The sequence below is a fragment of the Panulirus ornatus genome, chromosome 21, assembly GCF_036320965.1.
Source record: "Panulirus ornatus isolate Po-2019 chromosome 21, ASM3632096v1, whole genome shotgun sequence".
Lineage (NCBI taxonomy): Eukaryota > Metazoa > Arthropoda > Malacostraca > Decapoda > Palinuridae > Panulirus > Panulirus ornatus.
Genome location: NC_092244.1, coordinates 7,438,957 through 7,456,119, shown reverse-complemented (window position 1 = coordinate 7,456,119; position 17,163 = coordinate 7,438,957). Strand labels below are relative to the sequence as shown.

The 17,163-nt window shown below is 38.1% G+C and overlaps 1 protein-coding gene across 3 annotated transcripts in view; it reads right to left on the bottom strand.

Moving 5' to 3' along the window:
* The window catches only part of LOC139756333 (DNA (cytosine-5)-methyltransferase PliMCI-like), a 40,034-nt gene that overhangs the window by 7,921 nt on the left and 14,950 nt on the right, over positions 1-17,163 (bottom strand). For all 3 annotated transcript variants that reach the window (XM_071675682.1, XM_071675684.1, XM_071675683.1), the window contains exons 9-18: positions 15,317-15,484; positions 12,241-12,360; positions 10,999-11,085; positions 10,177-10,345; positions 9,883-10,008; positions 8,578-8,771; positions 6,556-6,703; positions 3,480-3,631; positions 2,164-2,295; positions 1,836-2,038 (exon numbers count right to left, since the gene is read on the bottom strand). In XM_071675682.1, coding sequence (XP_071531783.1) covers positions 1,836-2,038; positions 2,164-2,295; positions 3,480-3,631; positions 6,556-6,703; positions 8,578-8,771; positions 9,883-10,008; positions 10,177-10,345; positions 10,999-11,085; positions 12,241-12,360; positions 15,317-15,484 — 1,499 coding nt within the window. The remainder of the gene's footprint in view (positions 1-1,835; positions 2,039-2,163; positions 2,296-3,479; positions 3,632-6,555; positions 6,704-8,577; positions 8,772-9,882; positions 10,009-10,176; positions 10,346-10,998; positions 11,086-12,240; positions 12,361-15,316; positions 15,485-17,163) is intronic.

Below are 17,163 nucleotides of genomic sequence, written 5' to 3'. Positions count from 1 at the left end.
TCTCCCGCGTTTGCGAGGTAGTGCAAGGAAACAGACGAAAGAAATGGCCCAACCCACCCCCATACACATGTATATACATATGTCCACACACGCAAATATACATACCTACACAGCTTTCCATGGTTTACCCCAGACGCTTCACATGCCCTGATTCAATCCACTGAAAGCACATCAACCCTGGTATACCACATCGATCCAATTCACTCTATTCCTTGCCCTCCTTTCACCCTCCTGCATGTTCAGGCCCCGATCACACAAAATCTTTTTCACTCCATCTTTCCACCTCCAATTTGGTCTCCCACTTCTCCTCGTTCCCTCCACCTCCGACACATATATCCTCTTGGTCAATCTTTCCTCACTCATTCTCTCCATGTGCCCAAACCATTTCAAAACACCCTCTTCTGCTCTCTCAACCACGCTCTTTTTATTTCCACACATCTCTCTTACCCTTACGTTACTTACTCGATCAAACCACCTCACACCACACATTGTCCTCAAACATCTCATTTCCAGCACATCCATCCTCCTGCGCACAATTCTATCCATAGCCCACGCCTCGCAACCATACAACATTGCTGGAACCACTATTCCTTCAAAAATACCCATTTTTGCTTTCCGAGATAATGATCTCGACTTCCACACATTCTTCAAGGCTCCCAGAATTTTCGCCACCTCCCCCACCCTATGATCCACTTCCGCTTCCATGGTTCCATCCGCTGCCAGATCCCCTCCCAGATATCTAAAACACTTTACTTCCTCCAGTTTTTCTCCATTCAAACTTACCTCCCAATTGACTTGACCCTCAACCCTACTGTACCTAATAACCTTGCTCTTATTCACATTTACTCAACTTTCTTCTTTCACACTTTTTACCAAACTCAGTCACCAGCTTCTGCAGTTTCTCACATAATAATAATAATAATAATAATAATAATAATAATAATAATAATAATAATAATAATAATAATAATAATCATTATAATAATAATAATACAAGAAACAGTTGTGGAAATAATCTTCACTTTAAGTTGACAAAGTGACCAATTTAACCCACAAGCCCCTAATCTCATTGAAAATTCTCTACCTCAGCATTCTTGATGTGTTTTTATCTATTTGTAAATTCCATACAACTAGTGTGTATCTTACATTCATAGCACAACATGACATTCCTAAACCAATAAGAAACATGAAACACTGAATTGTGCAACAGTTTGAATTATCATCAGTGAAATCAGTCATGTCACCACCACTTCAAAAAAGAGAGGAGTAACTTTATCATACTTGTAAAAGCAGCTTAAATACAGAAATAATGTTGCATTTACTCTCTTCATTTCAATAACTTTGACAAAATATCCACTACATCAGGAATGTTATCATATCAGTGCCATATGTCAGAAGGTCTTTAACATCTGTACTAAGTAACAAAGTGAATTATAACGATGTAGTATACTGGGGTCAATGTGCCGTCAATGGATTGAACCAGGATATATGAAACATCTGGGGCAAACCATGGAAAGGTCTGTGGGTCCTGGATGTGGATATGGAGCTGTGGTTTTAGTGCATTACATATGACACCTCAAGAATGGTTGTGAGCGGATGTGGCCTTTCTTTGTATGTTTCCTGGTGATACCTCATTGACACAAGGGATGGCGATGCTGTTTCCCGTGGGGCGAGAGGTGGCGCCGGGAATGGATACAGGTGAGCAAGTATATGTATGTGAGTGGATGGATCTTTCTCTGTCTGTTTTCTGGTGCTGTCTCACTAATGCAGGAAATGGCAATCAAGTATAAAGAAAAAAAAAAAAAATACTAAGTAATTCAACAAGTTGGCCATACCTTCTACGTGTCTGTGCTACACCAAAGTTCCCAGCTTGAAGAACTCCAAATGAACACTGGTATCCCATCTTCACTAAAACTCGCATAGTTAGTTTCAGAACCATGCTACATTTGTAAGAAGTAAAGTTTCGCACATTTTCAAGCAGGAAGTATCGTGGACGGTAGTAATCACAATATGAAAGGTAAGAAGCTACAAGAGAGTTCTGTAATGAAATGAATATTCATTAATCCAGATCATAATATCTGTACTATGAAATGTTGAATTATCAAATCTAAAAAACCAAGTACTGTATGGGTCAAAATAACATAGTCAAAAACTTCCACAAACCTTAAATTGAGAATACTGGCGTGTATTGAACCTGTTCATTCCTGAGAATCCCTGGCATGGAGGACCACCACAAAGCATCTCTACATCACCCTTCTGAGGTAGACGTTGCCCTTTTTTGTTCATATTTTCACCCTGTGCAAAACAACAGTGTTATAATATGCTAGTCATTACTAATTTATGTGAAAAATCAAGCTTCTGTATAGCAAAACTTGATTCATAATATAAATCCTTTTCCACAACACTTGCGCTTAAATTGTTTTGTTCTTGCACAGAGCATTCTAAGACTTAATTATGTCCCAAAAGAATACATTAAATGATGTTTAAGACAGTCCTACAATAAGAAATTTTTTTAGAATCAAGAATTAGAATTAAGAGAAAACATCTAAAGAAACAAAAACACCCAAATAAAAGAATCCAGTGAAGTGCAAGAAAGTACCTGAATTAAGAGTGCTGAGCTACATTGAGAGTGGGGGGATGTAGAGTTATCCACCATGGAAAAGACAAGAAAGATGAATACCCTAGTAACAGCCTTAAAGCTTTTTATTCAGGTAACTGACAAAGAAAGTGAACATTTCTCTCCCAGAGATGCAGTACCAGAGTAACCAAAGTCATAGTAATAAACTATGCAAAAACATGGTCAGAATGGCTGTAAACAAGTGCTGAATTACTGTAAGGAAGGGTAGTACATGGCTGGCCTAATCTAACTACAGAAACAGTGAATGCTGGAATTACAAAAGTTTAAAAAGCAACCAGATGGCCCAATTAATTTAGGTAATAGGGCTTGATGAAGCACACAAGTCTTTCCCCATACTTTACAAATGGGTAAATAAAACCTATGAAAGATGATTGAACAAATCACCAATAATTGTTCCAGAAAATTATACAACTGACAATTATGCAATGTGTATGGTAAATAATGACAAAAGTAATGCAAAAGAAGTTGGATATGCATTGAGTGCTATGCATCAGCCATGCCTATAGGCAAAGCCTCATAGCAGGTACTGGAAGGAATACGAAAGGATTGAAAAGACATTTAATAAACAATATCACATAATTTTGTTGAGAAAGCAGTGAAAGGAAACATAAAATGTACATTAGGGGCTCTGGCTTTTGTGCTTTATACATGAAAGCTATGGAGTGGATGTGAGCAAATAAGGCCATTCTCTGTAGGACAAAGGGGTTCCAGAATTTCTAATGCACAGAAAATTTATATGTGGCAAAAAGAAATATATGTGATCAAGACTTTTATCATGTGTGGAACAAGGAATACTGCCTTAAATACAATATATATCAGTAAAAGGCGTTAAATTTCTTACTTCCATGACCATCTTGAGCAGAAGATTACAATCATCAGTGAACACAGTTGCACCCGGGTTGTTCAATCTGTAGGCCTGGGCAGCTGGCTCAAATACCTCAATTGCCCATTTTGCCTCAGCTATACCTGCTTGATGAAAACCATTTGAAAGACCTGAAAATAAAAATATTCAAAGGTAAAACTTTAATTGCAAGATATTCTAACCAACCAGCTTTAATCACTGCCTACATTCATTTCTTTTATTATTATACTTAATCGCAGTTTCCTACGTCAGCGAGGTAGATCCAGGAAACAAAGAATGGCCCATCCACTTATATACATTTATATATACATAAATGCCCATATACGCACATATACATACATATACGTATCAACATATACATACATACACATGTACATGTTCATACTTACTTGCCTTCATCCTATATTCATAAATGTATATATTTCTCCCTTTGTTTCCTGGCACTACCTTGCTGTTGCAGGGGGTGGCAATGCTGTTTCTTGTAGGGTAAGGTGGAGCTGGGTAATGAATACGGGTGAGCAAGTATAAATATGTTCATATGTATGTGTATGTGTGTATATGTATGCCTTTGATCCATTCCCGGAGCCACCCCCACCCCACAGGAAACAGCATCGCTACATCCCGCTTCAGTGTTATGTGCATATATATGTGTATGTACGTGTCAGAGAGCTGGATGTATCTTTCTTCGTCTGTTTCCTGGCACTACCTCACTAGTGTCGGAAATGGCAATCAAATATAATAAAATCAGTAAAATATGTTCACAACATAATTAGTAAATCAGCTGGCTATCCCTACTTATGTTGGGAACAGAGGTGAAACTCTCAGTCTTACTTTTATTGCCTCTGTTACAGAGGATTTCTTTTCCAACAAATTCATACTAAAGTGGTTAGCTATGGGTTCTAGAATTCTCCATGTCCCTTAAATCTTTAATGTTACTCTTAAATCTGGCATTTTCTTACACTGTTTTCCTAATTTGTTTTAGTTGGCCTTCATTCCCATCCGAGTGAGGTAGCATCAGGAATAAACAAGCAGTGGCTCATTTGCACACATCCAGTCTGTAGCTACCTTGTACAATGTACCAAAACCACAGGGTACCATCCAAAGCCAAGCCCCAAAGACCCCTACACCATTTACTGAGACTACCTCAAATACCAAAGCTCAGCCCATTCACAGGATAACACTACCTACATCTCTGATGGTACTTCCCTCCAGGAACTCTGTTAAATGGGTGGTTATGGTAAAAATACTCTGCATAAGTGGTGAACTCCATTGCTACTTCTTAGCCTTTACTGCCTCACCCTTAACAGGCCACTGGCAGAGGGTAACTCTACCACTTCTCCCATATAAGGAATCACTCCCATTCTTTCTATTCAGTACAAGACTCTCACTATCCTGAAAGTTCTAGACGGTGAGAAGCATTCTGCTCTCCTATGTACCCCTACAACCACCAATGGAAGGGCAAAGCTGTCAACCAGAGATCATATATACACAAAGACCCCATGGAAAATACAAGGAACTGGTGGATGACTTTGATTAGTAGAGAACACTTATGCATATCAATTTGTGAGGATTGTAATTAGCATAGAACTAATACATATCAATTTGTGAGGAGTGTTATGAATAATCATATGAAAAATGTAAAGAGAAAATATCGGCGGTTTTAGTGGGATTATGTGCAAAGACTATCACATATCACCCTTAACAACCTGGTAATAGTAGCATGCCCCAGAGACTGATAGCCACTTGCAGAAACCAGCACTACCAACTGGAAAAAGTTTTTCATTTATCTTTCACAAGTAACTGAACCTCCTTATCATACCAAACACTACCCTTCCTCATACCTATTCTCATCTTATACTACTCCACTAAATCTCTCAAGGTATTTCTGCACAAAAGCCTCTTGCCCAAGGACACTCAATTTCACTTTTTTCTAAAACTACTGCCATTTTTCATGCCTTCCTGCATCAGTATGTGGTCAGAAATCCCACCAGCTGCCACACACTACACCAGTATGAGGTCAGAAATCCCACCAGCTGCCACACATCAAATTCACATACAAACATCACTACTTTGCATGCCTGTCAAGTAGCCCTTTACCCTAGACCCCACTAACCCACACTTACATATGTATGCATCTTCCTAGTTTTATATGTACTGATATGCATATGTGGGCATTTATGTATATATATATATATATATGTATGAGTGGATGGGCCATTCTTCGTCTGTTTCCTGGCACTACCTTGCTGACACGGGAAACTGCGATTAGGTACGATAATAAAAAAAAAATTAGTACATAACTAAACAAGCTTTACCCCATTTTCAACTACAGTGGGCACCCCATACCCTAGTTATACTCTCAACTGCGAAATCATCAACTCATGAATTCACATCTCCCAGCACTAAAACTTAGTCTCATATTTGCAGAAGAGCTCACTCAGCTCCTCCCAATGTACTCTCCTCCTTTCCTCACTCACTTTCATACTAAATGCATAAAAACTGACTATCACCCAAGTCTTGTAATCTACTTCCAGTCTTGAACTAACTTCTTAAGTCTATCAACACATTCCCATAACTTCTTCATCACAAGTGCCACCTCTTTCTTTGCTTTTGCCCTCACACCATCACCAGAATGAGCCCCACAGACATTCCCAAAGCATTCTTTCCCCTTCCCTTGACAGTATGTAGTTTCACTCAGTCAGAACAACCAGTTGGGATGGTTGACAGTTTACACTGTCCATACAGTATTGGGTACCTACCAATAGGCAGTGACAGCAAATACAGCATTTAGTGAGTATAAGAAGAAATACTTTAAGTTAATTTTTGAGAGTAATAACATCGCGGGAGTACGAGAAAGGTGAAATAAGTTTATCTGTAGACATAATCAAATATCATGATTTACATTACATCAAAAGCAATCGATACAAGTAATGATGTGGGTTCCTCGAACACATACAGTATACTGAAATTCTGAAGTACTTCAAATCTGTGATACTTGAGTGCACAATCAAATGTAATTAGTAGTGGAATATTATATGCATGACTTTTCTCTTACCTCCAACTCCAGCAAAAACATCTAATGTCTGCATCTTATGGGTCACTTGTGGATATTCCTGAAAGCCTTGGAAGGCATTCTCTTCATTAGTTTCATCTACAGAACTTTTTCCTTTCCCTTTGCCCTTTCCTTTACCTTTACCTTTACCCTAAAATGAAAAAAAAACAGTAATTAGGAAACAAACTATCTACATGAGTCAATCAAAGAACCATGGTATTTGTAAGATCACATTTATATTATTCTGCACTATTCATACTAGCAGGCTATCATTCAACATAAATATACTGCTTGAATTTCCCTGTAAAATGTAATAAATCTGAAGAATCCAATAGGGACACAGCAGGTCTAGCCACAGATTTGTACAATCTCACAAAATAAATCAAGAGTACACAACAGTAAACTTTATTTTATAGTACTAAAAGGACCAGGCAGATCCATGACAAGAGACAGATGACAAAAGGAATTCTGGAATAGTCTGCTCACATTCCGGAAAATCTCCGTGAACATCACTTTCAGCACAAGCCTCTTTCATCTTTCCCCTTACATTCTCAAGTCATAAAGATCTATAAGTGCAAGTTCTGGGATAAAGCCAATTCCTCTTGTGCATAATGCATTTACATGAAGTAGACTCTTTTATCTAGTACTACCCTAAATAGGCATCAGGAAGGTTAATGACTGCTGCATAGTACGCCTACATTTCAGTGTTGTCACGTTGCATTCCTATGACCCAGGTTGCTGTCTTTTTTTTCTGCCTCAACCACACATAGACTACTAGCATTCTGTCCAAACACACAATCTCCCCTTGTCACGCATGATACTTAACAACTTACACAACTCAGTCTTCATTACTAGATTTTCTAATGTTGGGCACTTTGCATTGGCCTTGCCTTTTGGCAAAATGAAAGGAGCAGTAGAGAAAAGTATTAGGTAGGAATATTAGGTGGGACCATTAGGTAGAAATAGTAGTTCGGAAGTAGTCTGTTGGAACATTAGGTCAGAGCTTCTGGTAACAATGTGCTTGAGCTGCACTTCTGTTAGTGTCCTGTTAAGAGGTGGGCATAAGGGCGAAGAAATGGCAGTGGAGTTCACTAGTTATGTACATTTTTGCCATGGCCACCCCCCTGGAGGGAGCAGGCATCAGAGACATAGACAGACAGATAAACAGACAGACTATCCAACTTAAACTATATACAATATGGGCTTGGCACAGTTCTTAAACATCAAGTTATCTTTAAGCATATCAGACATGGATGACAACAGTATGGAAGACAGACCCTAAGTGTTTACAGCATAATCTGGGTGAAACTGTTCATTTTTTCTATTCATTCCTGTGACAAGCATAATTCATGATCACTCATCTCTGATGGGCTGGCATAATATACTATTACTCAACTCGGGCTGAACTTAGAAACCAATCACCTGCATATGATGTACCCAACCTATTAAAACTGTGTGTTTAGCAATGATGATGGTCTAAACTTAAGCTTGAACAAAATATATCTACCACAATGTGTCACATGTTGAAAAGAAAGGTAAAAGCATACTATGTTGTGGTGTGGAGAAAGATGCCACAAGGAGAGACATTCTCTACTTTAATGAGTATCAGCAAAATTTGAAGCAAAAAGTATATCTTTTGGCAAGTGCTAAGTGAGCTGGATTTTGAGAGGGAATGGTAAAGCAAAAAGTATAAAATAACAAATAAAAATGTTCTAGGACTTGCTGGTAACTGCAAAGAATTTGTTTACACTAAATGGAAATGAAAACAAGAAATGATGGGCTGAAGGGAAGTAAGTATACATGAAATGCATAATGTGTTATACCTGAGGTTCTTTAAGTAGGATATGAGACATTAGCATCTGACTTGTATATATAATAATTATGACACATTTCCAATAAATCTATCAAAGCATTATCAATAAACTATTAAAAAAAGGCAGTTTTCTTTTCAATAGTATTAATATCTTTAAACCATTTATACAACAAAGTTATTTGCTTAATTCATGCTTTATATTGCAAACATACCTTGCCTATGCCTCCCATCATCTGTGCCCTGGGTGGAGGCTCAAAGAATGTCCTTTCATTTGCATCATAAGCCTCTGCAAAAAAAAACCTGTGTGGGCCCTCATTCATGTGTTCATCTACAGTCTTGCCTCCTAGATTATCCTGATAGGAGACATAGCACTTCCCAGCCACATCACTGAACGTAATCCAGGACTCTGTGTGGAAAGATGAAATGATTAAATACATTATTTTCCAGTGAACTTTCCATAAAGAAAATCTGACAACACATATAAAGAGTAGTATATGATGCCATATACTCTGAATGTAATCTAAATAGTTTTAATCTATATTTTTATGCTATATCCAAGATCCCAAAATTAACAAACTGATTACATACATACATACTGTACATACGTGCGAGTGTGTATGAGAACCTCTTTGTATAATAGCAGCGAATCTTATAAAAAGTAAGGTCCCTTAGGGCTTAGGAGCTCTTTATGCTCTTTACAGCAAGGTTTACTGCCCAGTATGATGCCTAAGTATTTTGGTGGATCAGACAACTTGAAGGGGACGGGGACCTACTGAGAATACAGGAAACTGAACAAAGCTGGTGAATTTCCATGGATACCTTAAGTTTCTTGCTAGTTAACAATATCATCATTAGCAAGGATCTGGTTAAAGGAAGTCTAATGTTCTTTTAAGGAATCTGCTTTTATGGTATTCATGACAAACAGCAGTGCCTAATGATGATTCACCTTTAATTTTCCAACTGGGATAAGCTTCTCATGAGCTACCTAAGAAAGAGTACATAGGTCAAGATGTTGCTAGCAAAGAAGGATTAGTGTATAATGCTCATCATGTCTTGCTTGGTGAATGATACTGTTTCTGTCAATTTAATGGGGGTTCATGTCTCTAAGACATACAGCAGGGTAGGGGCTAAATGCTGGAAAAGGCTCCTCTAATGTGGACACTTTGTCTCCATTTACAAAGGAAGTCTACATACCATGGGATTTATGTAGAAATAACAGTAGTGTAATCTACTTTACTGAAGTTTTTAGTCAAGTCCATGGTGTAGGCACAACAGAAAAGCTTGTCTGAGCTCCTTAAAGGATTTCCATAAACTACCAAATGAGGAACTCTTTTAGCTAAAAAGTTTATGATCTATATGAGTAATGGCTGTATCAAAACCTTGATAAAGTCTTTAATATCTACATTGGAGAAGTCTTTTTTTTTTTCTATTTTTCTTGTGTTCATGTGAGTATTAATGAGTGCCTCTGTATACAATATAAATCTTAAAATATAAACATGATGAATTTGGGATCTTACCTTCATCACTCCAATAAAGAAGATTAAGTTCTGTGTGGTATGATGCAGACACACCTCGATGAGTATTCTCAGGACGGTAAAACTTGGCAACCTTCATGGACACATTGCTGGGGCTCTGAGATGAACCTGATTATTCAAAAGGAAAGTTAATTCCTTCAACCCGATGGAATAAACACATGCATCAGCCGAGTAATGAAAACATGCTAACATTTTTTGGGTGGCAATACTTAAAAAAGGTTTCCAATTCAGTTTTCTGTGCCTTATATCCAAGACGCTAAACTATAAAATATTTACCTGAACCTCTTGGTACAATATCAATAATTCTTGCAATTCTAAATGGGTCTGGTGTTGATTCATTGGATCCTTTTACATGATCTGATGATTTTCTATAGAACTCTGGATACATATCTTCATCCACAATCTTTTTCTTTTCATCTTTTTTGGGGGGAGGAGCTTGTTTAATCTGTAAAACATACACACACCTATTCATAACAAAAATAAAATATACTGTATGAGAAAGAGTGACTGGTGGACACATATCTTCATTCACAGTTTTTCTCATCTTTTTTGAGAGGAGTCCTCAAACTAAGTGCTAAGGCACTAAAGGCTAAAAAGTGGCACTGGAGTTCACCAGTTACGGAGACTAATTTGCCATGGCCATCCCCATGGAAGAGTTCCTGAAAGGAACAGGCATCAGAGGTACAGATAGACAGATAAAACAATAAGATGAAATATGAAGAAATCCTCAAAAGGAACAATTACATCCAACAAAGAATTTAATATGAAAATTCAACTTGAAGAAGTAAAAGAACTAAATCATAGGACATAATACTTAATCAAAATGATGGACTGGTGATTGGACAAAACACTATATATATAATGGAATGATTACAAATTGAACAAAGTTTTGATGGCAGTATTACAAATAACCTATTTCCCATATGGTAGTCCATGAATGACAAACAAATAATGGATTATTACAAACTGCATACAACTTCAGTGGCAAGATAAAAATAAGCTATTTTTCATATGTTAATCCATTTCAATATTAAAAAAACTATAAAATAAACCCCACTACTTTCATCAAAACAATGTTTTCAAAATAACTGAACATACCTTGAAGCTCAACGCATCAGGATTCACAAATACACAATCTCCAACAGCGTAATCATTACCAAGGTAACAAACTGATGTATACTGTTTCTGGTGAGTACAAGAAGAAAATACACATTATACAAAATGCTCGAAAATTCTAAACATAACATAGTAAAGGACATAAAAATACTTCTACATAGTTCACCACTATGTAGAAGTATTTTTATTTCCTTTACCATGTTACGTTTAGTAAAGGAAAAATACTTCTACATAGTTCACCACTGGGGAGCTGTGGTTTCGGTGCATTATACATGACAGCTAGAGAATGAGTGTGAACGAATGCGGCCTTTGTTGTCTTTTCCTAGCACTACCTCGTGCACATGCAGGGGGTTGTTCATTTCATGTGTGGCGGGGTGGCGACGGAAATGAATAAGGGCAGACAGTATGAATCACGTACATGTGTATATATGTATATGTCTGTGTGTGCATATATATGTACACGTTGAGGTGTATAGGTATGTATATGTGTGTGTGTGGATGTGTATGTATATACATGTGTGTGTCGGTGGCCATTCTTTCATGTTTCCTTGTGCTACCTCGCTATCGCGGGAGACAGCGACAAAGTAAAAAAAAAAAAAAAAAAGTTCACCACTAGAAGAAAATCGAAAGGGTGCAGTGCCCACTTACTGGTTCTCTACCATGCTCTTCATGGAGGACTTTGTATTGTGTATGGTCTACACATGAAATGCCAGGGTAGTATGGGTAAGCATAAAGATTTAAAATAAAAAGGAAGACTAAAAGTATGCATTTGAGTGTATTATGAGGGCAAATGCTAATCAACAGGGAGATTGTACATGAGACAACAAATGGAACATGAAAATAATGTGACCACTGGTAACTCAAGGGTGGTCCAATGTCATCTCCATTTCTTATTTCTTTCTCAACATTACTAAGTATAGGAACTCTTTACCTTTTTATGTTTTACCTATTACCACTCATTTTTCAAAAGAAAAAATTTCACCTTCTCTAAAACTCTTACATTATATATATTTCCTCTTCCAATCTTACTTCTATATCTTAAAACTCATATTTCATTAAAGTTCTGGCCTCAACAACAAGTGCTTTTAACATGAAAAAAAAAAGAAAAAGAAAATAGAGTGGAGAGGAAAGTAAAAGTTGGTTCTTTATGCATTTACATGATATGGGAAGGAAATACCTATAAAAAGACAAGGAAATAAAAACAGTACTTCAACTGTGTTATACCTGATTCTGTGGAGATTCATCCTCAAGTTTTTTCCCTAAAACACACATTTCTCTCATCTCTGCTTTCTTGATGCGTGCACATGAGACACAGTTATGACACTTCACATGATCCTCTAGTTCCTGTTACATAAAAGATTTCAGTATCATATTCATTATCACTGTTATCTATTTCATAATACTTTATTGCCATTTCCCGTGTTAGTTAGGTAGTGCCAGGGAACAGACGGAGACAGACACTTCCACTCATATAAACGCATACATACATACATACATGCACATACAAATAATTATATAAACAGATGTTCCTCGACTTACAATGGGGTTACGTTCCAGTAAAGCCATCATAAGTTGAAAATATCATGTCGAAAATATATCTAATATATCTAATACTGTAAATCTACCCTACTGAACATCATAGCTTAGCCTAACTTTTCTTAAACATTCTCAAAACACTTACATCAGCCTATGGTTGAACAAAATCATCTAACACAAAGCCTGTTTTATAATAAAGCATTGAATATCTCATCATCGTAGACTCGAAAAATAATAAGTTGAACAAAGTTGGGGGTCATCTGTATATATATAATCATACTTCATCACTGTTTCCCATGTCAGCGAGGTAGCGCCAGGGAACAGACAAAGAATGGCCCAGCCACTCATATACACACACACACACACACATATATATATATATATATATATATATATATATATATATATATATATATATATATATGTATGTATATACATGTGTATGGGGGTGGGTTGGGCAGTTTCTTTCGTCTGTTTCCTTGCGCTGCCTCGCAAATGCGGGAGACAGCGACAAAGCAAAAATATATAAATATATATATATATATATATATATATATATATATATATATCCCTTATTCCTGGGGATAGGGGAGAAAGAATACTTCCCACGTATTCCCTGCGTGTCGTAGAAGGCGACTAAAAGGGGAGGGAGCGGGTGGCTGGAAATCCTCCCCCCCTCTTTTTTTTTTTTTTTTTTTTTTTAATTTTCCAAAGGAAGGAACAGAGAGGGGGGCCAGGTGAGGATATTCCCTCTAAGGCCCAGTCCTCTGTTGATAACGCTACCTCGCTAATGCGGGAAATGGCGAATAGTACGAAAGAAAGAAAAAGGAAAATATATATCCCTGGGGATAGGGGAGAAAGAATACTTCCCATGTATTCCCTGTGTGTCGTAGAAGGCGACTAAAAGGGAAGGGAGCGGGGGGCTGGAAATCCTCCCCTCTTGTTTTTTTTTTTTTTTCCCAAAGAAGGAACAGAGAAGGGGGCCAGATGAGGATATTCCCTCAAAGGCCCAGTCCTCTGTTCTTAACGCTACCTTGCTAATGCGGGAAATGGCGAATAGTATGAAAGAAAGAATATATATATATATATATATATATATATATATATATATATATATATATATATATATATATATATATTCTTTTTTTCTTTATACAGAGGTATAAGTTTGTTGAGTATTCCTGGTAAATTATATGGGAGGGTATTGATTGAGAGGGTGAAGGCATGTACAGAGCATCAGATTGGGAAAGAGCAGTGTGGTTTCAGAAGTGGTAGAGGATGTGTGGATCAGGTGTTTGCTTTGAAGAATGTATGTGAGAAATACTTAGAAAAGCAAATGGATTTGTATGTAGCATTTATGGATCTGGAGAAGGCATATGATAGAGTTGATAGAGATGCTCTGTGGAAGGTATTAAGAATATATGGTGTGGGAGGCAAGTTATTAGAAGAAGTAAAAGTTTTTATCGAGGATGTAAGGCATGTGTACGTGTAGGAAGAGAGGAAAGTGATTGGTTCTCAGTGAATGTAGGTTTGCGGCAGGGGTGTGTGATGTCTCCATGGTTGTTTAATTTGTTTATGGATGGGGTTGTTAGGGAGGTGAATGCAAGAGTTTTGGAAAGAGGGGCAAGTATGAAGTCTGTTGTGAATGAGAGAGCTTGGAAAGTGAGTCAGTTGTTGTTCGCTGATGATACAGCGCTGGTGGCTGATTCATGTGAGAACTGCAGAAGCTGGTGACTGAGTTTGGTAAAGGGTGTGAAAGAAGAAAGTTAAGAGTAAATGTAATAAGAGCAAGGTTATTAGGTACAGTAGGGTTGAGGGTCAAGTCAATTAGGAGGTAAGTTTGAATGGAGAAAAACTGGAGGAAGTAAAGTGTTTTAGATATCTGGGAGTGGATCTGGCAGCGGATGGAACCATGGAAGCGGAAGTGAATCATAGGGTGGGGGAGGGGGCAAAAATCCTGGGAGCCTTGAAGAATGTGTGGAAGTCGAGAACATTATCTCGGAAAGCAAAAATGGGTATGTTTGAAGGAATAGTGGTTCCAACAATGTTGTATGGTTGCGAGGCGTGGGCTATGGATAGAGTTGTGCGCAGGAGGGTGGATGTGCTGGAAATGAGATGTTTGAGGACAATGTGTGGTGTGAAGTGGTTTGATCGAGTAAGTAATGTAAGGGTAAGAGAGATGTGTGGAAATAAAAAGAGCATGGTTGAGAGAGCAGAAGAGGGTGTGTTGAAATGGTCTGGACATACGGAGAGAATAAGTGAGGAAAGGTTGACAAAGAGGATATATGTGTCAGAGGTGGAGGGAACAAGGAGAAATGGGAGACCAAATTGGAGGTGGATGGATGGAGAGTAGAAGATTTAGAGTGACTGGGGCCTGAACATACAGGAGGGTGAGAGGCATGCAAGGAATAGAATGAATTGGAGTTATGCTGTATACTGGGTTCAACGTGCTGTCAATGAACTGAACCAAGGCATGTGAAACGTCTGGAGTAATCTGTGTTGAAGGCAACTAAGAGGGGCAAGGGCAGGTGGCTAAAAACCTCCATGCCTGTATGACTTTCCAATGGAAGAAACAGAGCAAGGAGCAGAGCAAGGAATTTTCCTTCTAAGGCTTAGTCATCTGATCTTGACACTACCTCACTCACATGGGAAATGGCGAGCACATATGAAAAAGAAATTTATAGTTATATATTCATAATGCAAATATCATTGTTACTTGCCATAATGTGCACAACTGTACAGAATTCACATTACAAGTGCATACCTCTTCCATTTCAGGAACATCTTCAAAGCGACCATGCTGAGGATGGTAAAACTTTTGATACCAGTAATGAGAGCCATCATCTGTTTTGACTGGGTAGTACGCTTCTGGGTCAGGGACTCCTCCCAGTTCTCTCCAGTTGGGAGGTGCCTTGTAATGAACAACATCAACCTATAAAAAATCAAATTATTACTCATTTTTCATTTTTTCTTTATGGCAAAATCCATTTAGGGATTTGGATTTTTCTGGCAAAAACAAATAGTATACACTAAGTTAGTTAAAAAATACATAACTATATAGGGGTTACATAAAAAAAAATTCAAATGCCACAATTTGGTAGATGATGAGATTAATATAACATATAAGGTAAGTTTGAATGGAGAAAAACTGGAGGAAGTGAAGTGTTTCAGATATCCGGGAGTGGATTTGGCAGCGGATGGAACCATGGAAGCAGAAGTGAATCATAGGGTGGGGGAGGGGGCAAAAATTCAGGGAGCGTTGAAGTGTGTGGAAGTCGAGAACATTATCTCAGAAAGCAAAAATGGGTATGTTTGAAAGAATAGTGGTTCCAACAATGTTGTATGGTTGCGAGGCGTGGGCTATGGATATAGTTGTGCGCAGGAGGGTGGATGTGCTGGAAATGAGATGTTTGAAGACAATATGTGGTGTGAGGTGGTTTGATCGAGTAAGTAATAATAGGGTAAAAGAGATGTGTGGTAATAAAAAGAGCGTGGTTGAGAGAGCAGAAGAGGGTGTTTTGAAATGGTCTGGTCACATGGAAAGAATGAGTGAGGAAAGATTGACAAAGAGGATATGTGTGTCAGAGGTGGAGGGAACAAGAAGTGGGAGACCAAATTGGAGGTGGAAAGATGGAGTGAAAAAGATTTTGAGTGATCGGGGCCTGAACATGCAGGAGAGTGAAAGGCGTGCAAGGAATACAGTGAATTGGAACGATGTGGTATTCCAGGGTCGACGTGCTGTCAATGGATTGAACCAGGGCATGTGAAGCGTCGGGTAAACCATGGAAAGTTCTGTGGGGCTTGGATGTGGAAAGGGAGCTGTGGTTTCGGTGCATTATTACATGACAGCTAGAGACTGAGTGTGAACGAATGGGGCTTTTGTTGTCTTTTCCTAGCACTACCTCACACACATGAGGGGGGAGGGGGTTGTTATTACATGTGTGGCGAGGTGGCGATGGGAATGAATAAAGGCAGACAGTATGATTTATGGACATGTGTATATATGTATATGTCTGTGAGTGTATATATATGAATACGTTGAGATGTATAGGTATGTATATTTGTGTGTGTGGACGTGTATGTGTATACATGTGTATGTGGGTGGGTTGGGCCATTCTTTTGTCTGTTTCCTTGCACTATCTCGCTAACGTGGGAGAGAGCGACAAAGCCAAATAAATAAATAAATAAATAAGCCACTTATGAAAAAAAGCTGAAGAAATATGGAAGTACGGAAGGAATGTGCAAATGCTGAGACAGGGTGCATCAGGAAGAAGAATTTCAGTTTACCTATATCATATAAACTATATTTGCACCTCAGGAAGTGTGGTATACCTCACATCTTTAAACATTTATGGTGTTCTCAAGTCTTCATGGATTGAGATTCATACTGAATAGAGAGAGCCTGGAGGAATCCACATATAAATGAGACAAGGAGAAAAGACAGCTAAATGGGCCAGGGAAGGTACAAGACAAACAACTCAGTACTAGTTTAGATACACTGGAATGAACCTAGCAATGGATGGAACCAAAAGTACAAGAAGTGAACCATGTGGGAGGGGTAAGGCTCTAGATCACTAAGGAGTGTAAAGAGAGGTTAGTGTCTGTCAACAC